Source organism: Thunnus maccoyii, chromosome 20, assembly GCF_910596095.1.
Source record: "Thunnus maccoyii chromosome 20, fThuMac1.1, whole genome shotgun sequence".
Classification (NCBI taxonomy): domain Eukaryota; kingdom Metazoa; phylum Chordata; class Actinopteri; order Scombriformes; family Scombridae; genus Thunnus; species Thunnus maccoyii.
This window is the reverse complement of record NC_056552.1, coordinates 15,734,167-15,751,921: the sequence shown is the minus strand read 5'-3', so window position 1 is coordinate 15,751,921 and position 17,755 is coordinate 15,734,167. Positions and strand designations below refer to the sequence as shown.

General features: G+C 40.3%; 1 protein-coding gene across 1 annotated transcript; it reads right to left on the bottom strand.

Moving 5' to 3' along the window:
- Window positions 1–11,088: 11,088 nt before the first annotated feature.
- Window positions 11,089–16,273, bottom strand: zgc:123217 (uncharacterized protein LOC641414 homolog). Its single transcript, XM_042398106.1, has 6 exons — window positions 16,219–16,273; window positions 15,515–15,529; window positions 15,156–15,324; window positions 12,890–13,158; window positions 11,752–11,900; window positions 11,089–11,427 (listed from the first exon to the last, which is right to left on the bottom strand). The coding sequence occupies exons 1-6, from the start codon at window positions 16,271–16,273 to the stop codon at window positions 11,089–11,091; spliced, it is 996 nt and encodes a 331-aa protein (XP_042254040.1).
- Between the last annotated feature and the right edge of the window lie 1,482 nt (window positions 16,274–17,755).

The window sequence follows — 17,755 nt, the reverse complement described above, 5'->3', positions numbered from 1 at the left end:
TCATGAATACATTAAAAGTAAAACAATATTACTTGACTAAAGAACAAGGACAACGTAGACACTATGAGGAACTTAAATTATAGTTAGCTGTTTCTCAAAATGTGTTGTTATAAGTTCCTTTTCCTTCCTTTTTTCCTTTAGTAAATAAAGTATATAGATGATTCTCAACTTTAAAATTAGACTTTTTGTTACAGTGAGATGAAAAAATGAAAAATGAAAACAGCTGCCCTGTGCCCCTCACTGAGCATAGAATAGTATACTATTAATTATTTTGGAAAACATGGGGTTATGTTAAAAGAAAACATATATTAAGTCATGCTAGCAGTGGGGTTAGGGATAGCAATGTCAGGTAGATGATCTTTGACTTTGAGATAGCATTACTTGACATGTAGAGTGGATTATTGCCTTGTATTTTTATTCAACGTCCCCAGAGGATGAATCATGATGGCTTTAATGGGCCCCTGACTTTTCATCTAGTGTCCCTAACAGGTTAAACTTTATCCAACACTCTAAAACTAACATTAGCTAAAGTAACTGCATGCTAACGTCTGCTTGTCAATACACCACCCAGAATGAAGAATATGAAACACTCATCTACGGTTGGCTTAAAAGGTAGCTAACATATACGTTAACGTTAGTTCATTGTAAAAAGTTGTGAATGGAAAACAGCTTTGGTCAGCTGTCATGCACAATGGATTTCAATAATCGTAAATTCATTGTGCATTAATCCACTTAATGCACTACTCAGATGTCAATCCAGTAGTGTTATGTACATAATAAAACCGTAATATTTGTGGCGAAATATGGATAAACAGGTCTCTTATGTTTTATTCATCACACATCCATTGCACGTGTTCTTTTATGCAGTTACAGCCATGCATGTATTAAGTTAATTCAGTGTCATGTGCTGAATGCTTATATTTTATTTAATGATTTTTTATTAAATAATGTATATTTAAGTGCTGCTGGCTGTTCTCAGCAGCAATGTGTTCCACAGGATGGGAAATTTCACCACAAGGAGGCATACAGCTGTTGTGTCTAAAGATGCAACAATTAGTCTGTGAGAAAGCCCCTTGAATATAGACACTGGTAGACTTATGCTGCCCTCTACTGGTCACAGAGTGCTGAGTCAGGGTGGTAACCACATCATAATTAGTGCTATGGAGGAGCTAGCTTTGGCCAGGGACATATGCTCTCGCTGACTTTGCTTCTGAAACATCATGCATGAATGCCAGAAAGTCAGTATTGGACAACAATTCTTGTTTACCTCATATCTAAAAGCTATATGTAGCACTGGACTGACTAAACTGTAAATAATTGATGTTTCTAGATTTCTCTACTAGTGAATTACTGATTGTTCTGTTCATCTAAGCTAACTGAGTTAGGATATTGTTAGTAGGTATGCTAGACATTATGTTAATAATCCCTTTATCAATCTGTCATTTACTGAAGCAATAATCTACCAAATTTTCCATTTTGAGTTGAGGTCATCTGTATAGCAGTAGCACATGGACAAGCTCTATTAATGGCCTTATTGATAATAATTTGTGTTTGCTTTATGGTAGTTTATACCCGTACTGAGTAAGTTTACTTGTTGGATACAGACTTACTAGTTATCATTTATCGTTATTGTTTCCAGAACCACAACCACATGTGTAAAGTCCTGCACCTGGTTACATGTAAATGTAACAGTGATACAGCAAGAGTGGAAATTGGTTGACCAACAAAGGGCTAAACTGTAGGCCTGTTCCTGTGATTCTCTGCCTGGATTCGTACACCCATAATCTTCATCTATTCGAACCAGTAACCTCATTGGAGGATCCCTCATCCTTCATTATATGGTCCTTTGAGCCAGATTGAGTTACCAACCGAAGATATGGACCCTAATGACACAGAGCCCCCCCAACCACCTTTATGAGTCAGAGATTGAACATTAAACATTATTGCTCATAGCCAAACCTGTAACCAAGGCGCAATAGGATTCTGAAACTAAGTTTGCCCTACTTTGATAGTGGCTGTTAGAGTGACTTTGCTATCCTAAAAATGGGTCTAGACAATTTATTGAACCAACATAGTCATCTCACTGAGCAATATAAGTATCAGGTTCTTCTAGGACAAATAATAAAGGATAAATAAGGATAAATATGGACAACCACGCCAGCTTGTGAAATATGAGCTTGGTATAATCCTCAACTCCCCTGCTCTGAAATTTGGTGATGCAGAAGCCTTTGACACATTTGCCCTCTCTTTGTACACTCTGTGGGAATGTTGAAATCCCTTTAAAGACAAAATAGCTATGAACTAAGATGTGGATCCCATGCAGACCGGCTGTTTAGCAAGATGCCACCCACTTACTGAGAAGGCTTTGTTGAATACTGCCTGAACCGTGGTATCCTTCAGAGCAGCACAGACCAGACATACACCTTACCTGATCTGGATGCATGGTTGCAGATGAAATCACAGGCTAAACATATACCCAGCAGGGCAGCTGCACTTTATCACAGTGAGGTGCAGAAAAGACCAAGATCCATCTACCAGGCCAAAGGAGAAGCCTTCTACCTTCCTCTATAGCATTGGAGACGGACCCTGCAACTCAGAACCTACGGGCCAAACTAGGTCCACTCTTAAGCTGAAAGCGTATTGTAATAAGAAAGACCATTTCCTGAATGCATATGCTGAGTTCAAGAAGTTAACCACAGAGCAGGTGCTTAAGTGGATCCAGGACGGACAGCTTTGTTTGAGGTGTGGTTGGACCCATGCATCAGATGCATGTACACTCAAATAACCCTGAAAAGTATGTAAAGAGCAGCATCTCACCACCCTATGAGGTAGCTCAGCATAAGCAGAGGAGCATACTCAGGGTCTCTGCACCTACCACAAAGGTATATCTGGACAGACCAAACCATTCAACCAAGGTCATGCTCAAGACTTGAGATCTATGTGGTTCTAGATGATGGGTCAGGGAGGAGTATCATCCTGCCTCAAGCCATCAAACAACTGAACCTTCCACAGGAGCCAGAAACTCTTGCAGTCCAAACTATGCATCAAGAGGTTGTGCAACTTGATGGAGCTGCTGTTAGTCTGGTGGTGTCTTCCATACAGAGACCAGCTAAGAAATATCAGATATACAGGGCATTCACTGCAAAAAGCTAGGGCATTGCTGAACACACTTATCCTGTGGCTTCCATGCAAACCTGATACAAGTACCTCATTCAACTACCCTTTCCACAGATTGACCACGCACAACCACTTGCTGATAGGCTCAGATCTGCCTCATCCGATCACCTCTATCCAATCTGTGCAGACTGGACCTCAGGGAAGTCCTGTCATCATATGCACCAGACTTGGCTGGACTCTCCAAGGCCCAACAATCCTTGATGATCCCTTACATTCACAGCATCAATGTATGCACATCTCCACCATCTCTCCCTCGGTAGAGCTGCTCTAGCATGTAGAACGGTTCTGGCAGGTAGACAATCTCCCCTACACCCCTACATCAACAAGAAGCTCACCACATGATCAAAGTAAGACCAGAAAGCTCTGCTACTCCTGGAAACCTCCACCTCTCTGATTGAAGTTAATGGTGTGCATCATTATGCTGCCACTTTGCTTTGACATGCTGAAGCACTTCCCCTCAGGCTCAGAAGGATGCAGTAATGCATAGCCTCCGCAACATAGAAAGGAATTTGGCCAAGGATCCCCGATGTGCTGATCGGTATTACAATTAGATGAGGAAGCCAGAACAGGCAGGGTATGCAGCACGCGTGACACCTGAAGAAGCAGAACAGTCTGTTTAATCCTGGTATATAACTCACTATGTGGTGTCACATAACAACAAGGACCAGACTGTATTTAACTGCTCATTCCAACACAAGGGACAGTCACTCAACAATCTACTTCTGCCAGGATCTACATTAGGGCCATCACTCCTCGGTGTCTAGATTCCGCTAGCATGCTGTCACCATCAGCGGTGACATAAAAGGCATGTTCCATCAAATCTGCTTTTTGCCAGCTGAAAATCCCATGCCTCGTTTCCTGTGGAGAGATATGCAGTAGAGTGAGGAACCAACCATCTACTAATTGCAGGTGTTGCCATTTGGTACTACTTGCAACCCCTGTTGCACAATATACACTGTGACTCCCTATTGGAGAAATCTGTGGAGTAGTTGTTCTATGTGGACAATTGCCTTCACCCATTCAGTTGAGGAAGCAAAACATCTCATCAATGTTCTATGCCATTTGTTATCCATGGGAGGATTGGAAATCTGCCAGTGGGCCTCCATTGTACCAAAGGTCCTTGAGCATCTCCCACCCGAGGCCCGATCTTTTAGCACCAAGCTGTGGCTATCACAGCATAGCACAGACCTCCAGGAGTTAACACTGGGGCTGCATTGGAATTGTCTCCAAGACTCCCTGAGCTACCGACCTCAGAAGATAGAGAGATATTAACTAACAATGTGGAATGTGTACAAGGTCCTTGCCTGCCTCTTCAACCCCTTAGGTACTCATTCAAGACCTTTGGATAGGGAATACCAGCTGGGACAATGTGATCCATCCACCTGAGCTGCTAGAGAAATGGCACTCCTGGGAGCAAGAACTACCAACTGTTGAACACATTGAAATCTTCAAGTGTTATAGTATCGATGGATCACATAATACCTTCAGCCTCCACATATTCTGCGAAGCCTCCGAACACGCATATGGCTCTATAATCTACTTAAGGATGGAGAACAGCACCAAGCAGGTGTTAATCTCCTGTGTGCATACCACGTCCAGAGTGGCCCCAAAAAAAGAGTCTCTGCTTCTGAGCAAGACCGCATGGAGCTAAAAAAAATCTGCCTTTTGCAGTCAGATAACTATCGGTCCCATGCCCAAGCTTCCAGACATCAGTAAGTTCACCACCTGGAGGGAGCTTGTCAGTGCAACAGCTAGATACCTGCATGGGGTTGGGCCCTCACTCAGTCAGTACAGCACCATATGTAGCAGTTTCTATAGCTGCAGAGAACCTCCTTTTGGCATGAACATGAATCCTTCCCAAAAGAGTTTTAATGTCTTAAATCCAACAGACTGTGCCCTCCAACAGTCGTCTGGCATCACTGGCTCCTGAATATGAGGAAACCACTGGTCTTATTAAAGTAGGAGGAAGACTACGTCAGGCGGAACAGCTAGATATCAATGCCATCCATCCCACCGGATTGGACACACATCATGCACTGACTAAACACATCATCCAGGACCATGACGCTACTCTCCTTCACCTAGGTCCAGCACACCCCATTTCAGTGGGGTTTGGGAAAGAGTGGTCAAATCAATCAAAACTGCCCTTATAGTCATACTCAAAGAGCAGACTGAGACAGAGACTGTTGTCTGCACTGTGAACAGAAGTGGAAGGCATCCTTAAACTCAAAGCCATTAGGATACCTTTCCTCAGACATCGCAGATTCTGAGCCAATTAACCCAAACATTCTGATCATGGGTCGTAGACACTCATCTTTGCCCCAGGTTATCTATGATTCAACCAACCTCTTAGGTAACCATAGAATGAAACACAGCCAGGTATTGGCTGACCAGTTCCACATCCCCCCTTTGGTCCCAGGATTGCACCTGACGTGTGATCCTGGGAGCACAAACATACATGTACTGTATGTCCACAGTTGAAATAGTTCATTTGTCAGTTCATTCAAGTTTGTAATGTCTGGGCAGTGGTCGACACTATCAATCTTGGCTAGGCAAGAACAGTCAGAGTTACAAAACAAAAATATGACAGAAAACATCAAAGGCATAGTCCTAAATACACAATCTGTTTCTCATTACTCCTTGGGGTTAGTGAGAACAGGAATGTTAGTGGTGTAAATTTGTTATGAGATGCAGAGAGAGTGACACCTAAAATGATAAAGCCATTTCTGGAGTGTCCAAGAGTGTTTGTTGTTTCACTCATTGGATCTGATGACAATACTGAGTACTCAGTGTAGTAGTCTGATCTTGGCAGACTTTACAATTTTGTCCTTCAGGCAGGTGTTGCTGCAGAAGGATGTCATCGCATTTCCAAAAATCCCAAAGTCTTAATGGCTGTATCATTTTGTTTGGCACTATGTTAATGTCCTAAACTTGTGGTGGGTGAGGACATGTGTATGACTACTTCTGAAAGTACATAATAAGTTTCTTGAGCTAGTGTTTTGCAAAGTTTTGCATAGTCCTATCGACAAAATACTACCAAGGAGTTGATCCAATTGTCCAGTGGTGTCTGAGCTGAATTATAATTTAGGCTTTTCTCAACTAATAGCAGGCTGTCTGGCTATTACTGAGTTCAGAATTACTGAGGTTGCTACTGTTGCTAACAAACCCAAGTTTGCTTATGTAACTGCAGGAAAAGTAAGACACTGGTATCTGGCTTACTGTCAGCACAGGGGTGGACTGTGTTGTTATCTAGAATCGTGAGAAGTGAGCTCTAGAGCTCTTGTGCCTTAAGTTTTTAACTTGTGGCTCAGGGCTGTAATGCTCCGTGTAGCCAGAGGGAGAGAGACAGTCAGAGGCACTGTCACTGTCTGATAGATGGTGACCATGTACTGAACTGTGGTCAGAGATGCTGTGGTCATAATCTGATCTGTCCATTGTCTGGTCACACTTCTGGGCCAGAATCTCTGCGTATGGCCTTCTAAAGCTTCTACTGTGTGAATGCTGAATCTCAACACAGTTGGTGGACATGGCGGTTATGCTCAGTGTCCCTATGCTGCCTTTTGTCAACCCCCTTTGGACTGTTATAAGGGTGATCTTTTGAGGCAGCAGACCTGTATGACGCTTCAGTGTTTGAGCTGGCAGGCTCAATTGTTTTCCCTCCTGTTTTGTAAGTGACAGCAGTTTCCCAAGCCACCTGTGTCATCTTTCTTATCTCACGCAGTGAGGGGTTACCTTGGTGCGTCATAAGTACAACGTGAGTGCGTACGCATGGATGAAGGTTCTGCAATAAGATAGATAGAATAAGGACTTGAAGGTGGGGTTTTCTTCTAAGCCTGGTGCATTCTTGCCCTGGAAGTACGCATGCCTCAAATGTTAGTAATAATCCCTGGGATGCTCACAACGGGAATCTTTAATTTGGAGGGCTGCAACCATTGATGTGGTCTCGTCAGCAGGAAAAGAGAATTCTTCTACTAGTGCTTGACGGAGCTCTTGGTAGTCATTTCTGACTCTGGAAGGTTGTGATTGTATAAACTTGTGTACAGCTTTAGAGCTGGTTTTCCACACAAGTTTAACTTTCTCACTTTGGGTTGCATGGGGCAGGTCAACTAGATTGTACTCTAGTTCTCTAAAGTAATCTTCAGTGTGGTGATTACAGCTGTCTGGGTCAAAATGATCAATGTCCTTAGCTATAAGCTCAAGCACTTTAAGGCGGGGACACTGTGAATTCATCTCTGATGAAGACAAGACTAAACTAGCACTATCATGGACATGTGCATCACGTGCTACAATTCTCTCCGATTGAAGGGCAGGGGCTGAACAACTGTTATCACTTTCCATAGAATGAGTGCAGAGGAGAGGCTGAACAGTTCTGGGATGTTATAGTCCCCCCTTCGGAAGGATGAGCACGGATGAATGAATAGTGGTGGCTGAGAAAAACACTGGGCAGAATATCTTCTAGAGGATAAACCACATCTCTCTTCAGTGTCTGTTTCAGAGAGATGGGAAGTCAGGTGGCTGTTAGCTCTGTCTCTCAGTGGAGGTTGAGAAGCTGACTTAATTCCCAAGAACTTAGGGTCGGTTGGGAATTGTTCCCATCTACTGAGTGGAGAGGGAGTTAACCTTTCATTATGGGAGGAGTGTGAATTGGAGTAACTGGAATCACATTGGCTGAATGACTGTAGTGGGGCAGGACGTTCTGACCTAAGCCTTAACAATCCCTCCTTGTGTGAGCAGAGATCTAACTCTGCTGAGTGCAGGTCTTCTAAATAGCGCATGGATTTCTTATTGGTCGTCTGAACCTGGTCGAGGAGGCAAGCATTTTGCACTCTAAGGAAATCTATCTTCTTTTCTAGGGCTGCTTTGCTCTGACAGGCAAGGCTGGTTTGCCTGAGGAAGTTCAGAGGCAAGCATAATAATGGGTCTTTGGATGCGGTCTGTGCATCATTCCTATCTTTGAGTAGTGAGTCTATCTCTTTCCTACACTCACTGAAATTCAACCTGCTGATGAATTCTGGGTAGCCAGGTTCTAGGCTCTGTGCTAGGGAAGAAATAAACTGCTCTACTCAGGGGTTCTCCATTGTTGTCTCTGGAATGGAGGGTTAGATTAAACAGTTGACTATTACAACAAAACAATGTGGTTGGCTATGGTGTTGCATGGCAGACACTTTGTAGTGTAGTTTGGGCAGTACACTAGCCTAACCAAATAATGAGGTGGCCTACACTATGGGGGGTAGCTTCTTGTAGAAGAGTGGTAGCTACGGCACCGTCTAGTGGCTCTAGTGTGCACAACAGATTTTAACATGCACTAACAGATTTTAACATGCACTAACTTATCAAAGATAATCATTAATTATTAAAATCAATAAAATTATTAATAAGAATTAATAATAACGGGGCACCACCCTGGAGTCAGAGAAAAAGATAGCCAATTCAGTCTCAAAGTGTACTAATCTATCAATTTGAAACTTTTATTAACAATTAACTTAATAACTATAAACAAAATTACCGTATCAATAGCTGGTTAAGGTTGAAGGATTTTGGAGTTCTTTGCAGAGCAGAGGTTGGCAAAACTCATTCTTGTGCTACATGAAAACAGACAACAGGTATATCCAAAAGCATTTATTTAACAAAAGGTAAAACAGCAAAACACACAATTTTAAGGTAGCTAAGTGTACCTATATACAAGTGTATGTGTGTGAGTGTGTATGTGTGTGTGAGTGTGTGTGGAAAAGTCAATGGCAAGATGGCTGCAGTCACTTGGTGACTGAGCACATGGCATGCAGACAATAGGGCTGACAAAGAGAACCAGAGGGACAAAAGGCCAGACCATGTGGTGTCTTGAACCACATGTGCTGCCTGAACCAAAGTTTGCAAAAGTAGGTTTAAACCTCTTAACTGTGTGGTTCTCTGTTCAAGGCCAATTGGTGTAGGATCGAGGTGTCAGGTTAGGAAGAGGTTAGTTGCATGCAAGGCCTAGTTACTGGATGTAACATGTGTTAAGCATGCTAACATTAACCTAGCGGTGTGGCTATGCAATAACCTGACTATGCAACAACAAGGACATCACAACGATAGCTCAATGAATATCCTTAGCCAATTCAATACATATACAGTATATTGATTAAGTTAGACACTCTTGCTTAGCTGTGCTATGCTTCACTATGTTGCTAGGCTATGCCCAAATTTTACCAGTCAATGAAGAAAGAGATGCTTTGTGGTGCTCTGCTTCTTAGCTGGTGAATCCATGGAAGAGACAGGCTGAGAAGAATTTGGCTCCAAAGCTGAAAGGATGCAGAATTTGCTTTGTAGGTCTGGTGCTCCAGTCGTGCAGGTCAGAGGTCCCAGGTCCAGTCCTTTGTGTAGAGTTAGTGGCAACTAACTGTTGTAAACCAGCCAGCAGACTTGTGTGGTAGCTGCAGGCACAAGAAAACTTAGTTTCTGAGTCTTAGGCAGGCTCTCACATCTTCTGCCGTAAAGAAAGAGTTCTGTGTGTGTCTGCTGTGAGTAGGCCACACAAGAGAGCAGAGAGCTGTGAGGAGAAAAGAGGAGCTGAGAGCTGCTCCTTCAGCAGCTGGAGGTGAAAGAGAGCGATAAGAGGGGGATCTCTAGTTTTGATAACCTGGATCCATGGGTGGAGTTTCTTGAGGACTCCTGCTGTTTCTTAGTCTTGAAACATGTGGTCAGCTAGTGAGACCCAACATTATGATGGTATGCCTGTGGGCCTTATTCAGTAAGACTGTGTTTCTTGTCCTTTGAAAGCCTAATTAACATTATGAAAACTCTCAGACCTAGTAACTTGTAGTCACCATCTCGATAACTGACTTTAAATTCTTGATGCTACATAGATATGTTTTCATGAATGTAAAGCCAAGCTGAAGTATTCTATTGGATGTTTGTAGTGTTTTAACTAGGCCTACATTAATATCAGTTTATTACACAGTAGGGGTGTGCCCGAATACAAATACATTATTCGGCAAAGCACAAATAATGAGTTTTATACGAATATTTGTTTCCTACAAATATTTTTTAAATTTTTGTTTTTGGGAAGAAAAGTAAAGTGTTAGCTCAGTAGTCAGCGCAGTCATCGATGATCTGGGAGACTCCAGTTCGAGACCCAGTGTGGAGACCTTCTTTGTAAGGTAGTTTATTCATGAACACTTATTGTAACACTTTCATTTTCTAAAATTAAAAGCATAATAAAAACAAAAATGGGATTTTTAACCTTCTTTCCACTTTTATTCAAATACAAATACAAATACAAATAATTTTGCTGCCTCAACAAGTACAGATACAAATACAAACACTGGGCTCTCTGCACATCCCTATTACACAGTATGAACTTTATGTTATGCATGTCATGTTCTCCAGTGACTCAATTCCCCCAGGGATCCATAAAGATAATCTCCATCTTATAATGTTGAATGTATAATTTGTATTATAAAAGTCAAAATAACATCATCATCCCACATAAAGTAAACATCTCAGACATATTACGCAACTGATGAACCTTGCTGCACTGCTATCTTTCATTTTCATCTTGGAAGTCTGAAAAATCATATGAGAACAGTGTTTGCAGGAAAGGGTGGACTTGTAAGGTACTTATTAGAAGATATTCTGGTCTATACTTCTCCTTCCCCCACCAGATAGGTTGACACACCATCACAGATCTACCACAATATACCCATAACCTTGACCTGCTGAGTGTCTCCATGTCGCCTAGTAGGTAGTAGGAGAAACTTTTTTAGCAGGTGCAATTTTAAGGTGCTTGTGCTTTCCATTTTGTGCTACTTAATACTTGTACTTCACCACACTTGTACTTCGCCCCTAGCTACTCCTTACAGAAAAGATTTTTTGCAACAGTAATGTTAAGTTAATAGTGCAGCTTGTACAAGTTGTTAGTGCAAAACTGTGCTACAGAGCTAAAATGTGCTGTAGGAACAAAGTCAGCACGATGACAACAAATGACAATTCAGTGGCAATGGCTGATGCTGTGTTGGACGGGGTTGGAGCCGTTGTGTTTGCAGTGCTGAGACAAACAAAGCTGCTGTCTTGGTCGGCACCACTGGAGTTGAATGTCACAAAGTTAACCTTTGCCCCTGCCACTTGATCTGTGACCCAAGTCTGGTACTTGGACACTCGAGCGTAGACCTCAGGGAAAGCAGCCAGGGCACAAGGTACTCCAAAACTGGTAATGCCCGCCTGGATCCATACTGAGCCTTGTTTGCATTGCAAAGGTCCACCTGAGTCCCCCTGAAATGGAAAGGCAAAACACGAACTGTTGATTGATAATACTGGTAACATGCACCGAATAAGACTTGCAAACCACACAATCTCACTTACAATAACATTTTAATAGCAAAATATAAAAGTTTTAGTTTTGTTATCTCCAACGCATACATTGTGGTGCTAAAACTATCAATGAAGAACAGACCAGAACATAAGACCAGAGAAGTATTTTAACTGCATGTGTTAGGAGTTTCTTCTCATGTTCTGGGACTGTCAAGTAAGGAAAAAACTTTTAAAAAAAGTCGGTCCTGCTACTTCAGAAATTACAACAATAGGTTATTATTTAACCTGACATGTTCCTTTGTTCTCTTGACCCGCACAAATCATGTTGTTAGTGATGTTTGCAGATGGTACTTGGACATAGTTACAACTGCACTGCTTGTTTCCAATCACAGGAATCTGAACCTCCTGCAGTCTCTCAAAGGCTCCCATCGGCTCTGTGGGAGAGAGAGGGAAATCCTTTAATCATTCAGGTTCAGAAATTCCGAAATATTATTTATCACAAGATTTATGTCTTACAAATAAAATGATAAAAACACAAAATTATGACAAAATTGGTTCCATAGCTCTTCTTTTTTTAACAGCAACACGTGTTGCAGAGGCAACACACTATTTATTTCCTCCTTTTTTTGCACAGTTTTGAGGGGATATCTTTTTTGGGGAAGGCTGGATTTGAGTGAATTTTCTCTCAACAGAAAACCTAATGAATCACTCAAAGAGATAATGTCTGATTGTTCTGCATCTGTGAGAATCTTTTGGTATACTGCAGAAGGTATTAGTGCACTGACAACAACTTGCAATGAGACTATGGAAAGAAGAATTCAAACATCATCAGTACAGTTTCATAAATGTACTGTGTTTCCAAAATGATAAAAAATTTAATTTACAAAAAACAAAAACAGGTGTCTTCCCTGCTCCAGAAACGCTCCATTGGCTGAAAATAAATAAAAATGATGGTTTTACTTTTTCTCAAAAAAGTAACTTTTATTACTTTATTGTTAATTGATGATTTTTCATCACGCTAGCAGAATGGTATCGAAGACTAGATGGTCATACATAAATAAAATAGGCAACTAGAGAAATAAATCACTTAATAAATTGACAATGAAATAAATAAAAAAAATGTAATGAAATACAGTAATGAGAAAGATTGTAATTACATTTTTAAACTCTTAAACTTGTTTCATATCTGCCCTGAGGTAAACAAAACAAGAACAATGCAGTACGGTAGTTCCTGCACCATAAATTAATACTGATGTGTTTATCTGACAGTACAGCCCGTGCTGACCTGGCAAAAATTCAGTAGAGAAAGATGGGTTTGGTTGTGGAGGATTAACTGTCAAGAAGAAACTTAATTCAACAAATCAGCTAAACAACAACACATTTTAAAGGGAGACATTAAAAGCTAACTTGACAGGATACTCACCATCCTTTCCAAGTCTGCCCCAGCCAGTGGCCCAGCATGGGGTAGAGTTGTGGAACTGGCTGGAGTTACTTGCTAGGCAGACAGGTCTGATGTAGTCAGTGAAAGTGACAGGGTTGCTCAGCTTCATCAGGGCAATGTCATTGTTATACAAGGTGTTGTTGTAGTCAGGATGGACTATAATCTGGGTCAAAGTGCGGGATTCCTCATGAACATTAGTGCCAGTCTGAGTCAGTCTTCCGAAGTAAAGAGTCCATGAACCAGGAGAGTTTCTAGATTTTAAAAAAAGACTCTAATTTATTAAATCGGTCAGTGAATGCTGATTACATCTTTTGCCTAATTTATGATATAAATAATATCATATTTTCTGTATTTATCCAATGGTCCCTTTATGAGCATAATTGAAAAAAATGCTTTTTGATGAAGAACACTGTGGTCCAGTCAACTAGTGTGTGTTCAGGGGCAAGGACAATTCAATGATCACATTCTCACTGAGTTAGATAAACAATGAATGTGGCTGAATAGCTGAGAATTCAGTTGAACTTCCAGCCAAACCATTATATGTCAATCAGAACAAGCTTGAGTTTAGTTGGCCATGCCTGGCCATGCATCAAAGAGCATGAGATGTAGAGACAGTATGTCGAGTAATTTGTAGACTCCAGTTGTATTGGGTAACTTTGAAATTCAGAAGTGCCTGCTCAGACACAGCACAGAAGTGAGATGAGGTATTAGTCATATATGTGAGGGTGATTCAGTGTGGCTGTGTCTTTGGCAGCTATACACAAAGGGGGCGTTTGTTTTAGCTGTCGCGCTGTGTATTGTTTTCAAGTTATTCAGACTATATATGGTTAAGTTAAATCGGCAGACTGGTGGTTTGGCTGTTAAATTTCAGTTCCTCAGTTAAGTACAAGAAGACAAAATGCAAGAGTCTAAGCCACACCCACAGTCTGAGCCCTAACCCAAAACAAGAAACACACATGATCTGAGCTGTCCTGAAACATGTCTCAAGTGCACTTATTCAAGTTCTCATTCATTTCAGGTTAGGTCAGACTCAAATTGCTACCAGTTGTGGGTCTATGCAAAATTTGGAACAAAATCAACAGATACTGAGCTCAACGCAAGAAAAAGTCAGAGTAGCATTGTGTGTTCAGTCATGCAGTGTATTCCTCCACCAGCAGTTGGTTGCGGTTAGGTCCCCTGTTGCTTGTAGCTACCCTAACTGACACAGTTCATTGCCAGTTCATTTTGTCAGATATTTGACCAAGCAAATACTGACAAGTATCTGTTTTCCATCCCCCAAGTGTCAGTGTTAGTTATTCAAATATGTCCTCTTTTGGTTATTGCTGTTCTGTGACTGTTGATGTAACACCAGAAGAATTAATGTTAATCAAGGTAACTGTCAATTATTGTTGGGCTAACCTGTTATGTATTTTACTGTTTTTACTTTTACTCTTGTGGACTCAGTGTATGTTTACTAAAGAAAATACCATGCTGTATTTCCTGTAGGGACTAATCTGACTGATTGTCTATATTTTTGTGAACCCAGTTTCCTTGTTACTGTGCCAGCTAAGCTAATTAATTTTCCAATGCCCTTGCTCTAACTGTTTTTGTGGTATCATCTTTTTGTGATTGTAATCTTTCTGTAATATCTACTTTTTTATTGAATTTGTTTTCTAGTTCTGGCCATCTGCTGTCTTCAATCTTAATTAGGAGTACATTTAGCCCCCTGCACAGGCCTTACAAGGACAGACAACAGTAAAAATGCAACAAATTAGTGACTTGAATGTTATTTTAAAAGCATTGAAGACATGCTGGCTATAGATTTTCTTTCTGTAAGAATATACCTGCAAATTTCATTATAGGCATTTACATATTTGTGTGCTCTTTTTTTGTGTGTTGCTACCATGGAAAAAACAATACTGTTCTAAGAGAGAAAAGTTAGACTCCTGTAATGCTATATAATATAATAATATAGGTAATAATAATATTAGCTACAATAAAGAGGCAATCTTTTCTTAATCATAGGGTTTCCCATCTGGTACAGAGCTTTATAAGGCAACAGATGCAAATGGTGACTGTTCTACACTTTTTCTGGACTTTGGTTCATTCAGGCTTAGGTTTCTGTCCAGTCCAATCAGATTCAGGTCTATATTTTTGTAAACAGACGGATCCATAGTGAGTTCAGGAGAGAAGTTTAAGCACAGGAAATGAAGCAAGAACAAAAGAGAAAAATATCAGGGAATTTGAGGGTTTTATGAATTTGTCTTACGTTATGATGCAGTGGGCTGCCGTGAGTACCCACTGGTCACTGATAAGTGTCCCTCCACAGATGTGAGCCCTCGCATTAGTAAGGTGCACACTGACCTGCCAGGGCCATGACCCAGCTGTGGCATTCTCACCACCCACTATCTTTGTGTTCAGAGGTGCCACTCCGCAATCTGAGAGAACGTAGATGACTGTTTGTCAGTAGATACACAGTAAAGTTAGGATGATTCATGTGTGCAGCTAAAACTGTTTCTCATTTGTAGCTGTAGTTAGGGTTAGTTCTGTCATAGATTCAGTGCATTTCTTGATCAACAAGAGTATTTACATGACTGTATGAAATATATAAAATGTGACTGTACTTACCCTGAGCTTCTGACCCTGTAGGAAAGAGAAGTGAGAAATTTACTTTCATCTGTATCCCTCAATTTGTGTGTGTGTGTGTGTGTGTGTGTGTGTGTGTGTGTGTAATTACTTTAACCATTTTTTTAAAAATATGTTATTCTCAGTTTTCATATTTAATAAATCAATAAAGAGGGGAAGATGGGCAATCTCCTGTAAAAAAAATGAATGATAAAGATATCTCTTGATATATAGGTTCAAATTTCTACAAAATAGAATAGTCAAAGAAAAGCCTCCGAAATTAATGTAGCTGTTAAATTTGTATAATAAAATAGTATAATCTAATTTAACCATTTTAGAAAACAGGGGGAATCTAATGTTTTCCAGTTTTATATATAAATACATAAATACACACATATATGTAATTGTAAAATACACCTGCCATTCAATAAGCTTCATAAAGCTTATATTCACATCATATTTAGAGGTGTTTCTTATATTCTGTACTGTTATAAAAGGAAAGAAAAATGTTAGACAGACATTTCAACATATTACAGTCTAGAGCAACACCGCCACTAACCACTTCCTCAAAAATGACCATAACATTGAATCAACAGCTCCAACACAGAAACTAAAAGCTTGAAAACAGAGGATTTATTGCAGGGCTAATGTGTTGGTTTGCGATAGATTGTACAGGTGTACCTAACAGATTCAGTGTAAAGGCTCACCCTGCCCAGTTAGGACTGTATACATCAAGAGTGTCCATGCAGTCCAGAGTGCCATACTGTTCTGTCACCAGCTTTTTTCCTTCACCAAGTGCAGAGTGTTGCTTTACTGTATGTCCCATGACACATGCTCTGTTAATAAACCACTACCATTACCACTCCCTCTCCAAACCTGTTTTTCTTGATACCTGAGGCATCATGTTAACCAACCCAGTCCACTAAAGCCCCCATGTACTGTGATGTCTCAAAATAGCCATTAATCTGTCTGCATGAAATTGTAAAATCTTTATTTCTAGATACCAATGCACAGCAGGCCTTTTGTTGGATTTATTACTGACTCCAGCAGATTCTATACATTTGATGAAAAACAAACATTGAAAAAGTGGAATGAACAGAATTCGTGCATGGCTTTCTTTATTGTCTTACATAACCAGCCAATAGTTATTCTGTTCTTTATTCTCTTTGGTAAGAAACAGTTGGTAACAGTTTTTACTATAAGATGCAGCTTTCCTGTTAAACATTCTTCTCATTCTTGTGCCGTCTGTAATGATGGCTATCTGCATTATTGCACCGTTTGTGACTGGTGAATATGTGTAAGTTTTATTGTCATGCATTTTAATTTATTATTTTATTATTCAATTTTTGGTATTGTTGCTTTTAAGAATTGTCTCTGTTGTTTTACTTTATGTAATTTTGTATTGCGTCTGTGTGTTTTTGTGAACCTCTGACTAATGAATTTCTTTCTTTGGATAAAGATAATTCTATTTGATTATATCAAACTAACACTGCTTAAATGCCTGACCATATCATTAACCACCATGTTTACAGTAGCAGATGGCAGGACATACTGTAGGTTGAATGCATCCTTTGGTTTTCTTTTGGATTGAGGTTATTCATCTTTGGACTGAAAATGTTGTTCTTTGCATCATGAATAGTTCTAGTGTGAGCAGAACATCTGAGGTTTGATTAACCTGCCAATCTGTAAATGTCCTCTTGAACAAGACAGTTCTTCACCCAGATTGCAACACCCATGTGTTTTCATCACTTCAAATACACTACATTGACTTACATTAATTTCCTGCAGACTTACACCAACCCCAACCACTTCTTGCTGAACCCTAACATTAACCTAATCCCACGTCCTTAACGTTGAATCAGGTCTTCACCCTAAAATGTAATGGTTTACATTAAGGGAACTTGCTTTTTGACCTCAAAAGTGAGCTGAGTCGCCACCATGTGACTGTATAAACACATTCATACTTGCAATATGAGTAATACCTTTTACACACACTCACTTCCTGCTCTACTCCTTTTGTCATAACTGTGTTGGCTACTAACCTGAAATACCTGGTAAACTAACAACAACCAGCATCCACCTCTCTCTATTACACATCTTAAAGGGAAACACATTCCTCAAATATTGTATGTATACTGTAAATGTATGTACACAACATTGTAAATGAATATAACTGTTTTTTTTACAGTCAACCCAAAGCACTCCCCAATACTATTGCTTCCTGTTCATATCAAAATTTTAGAC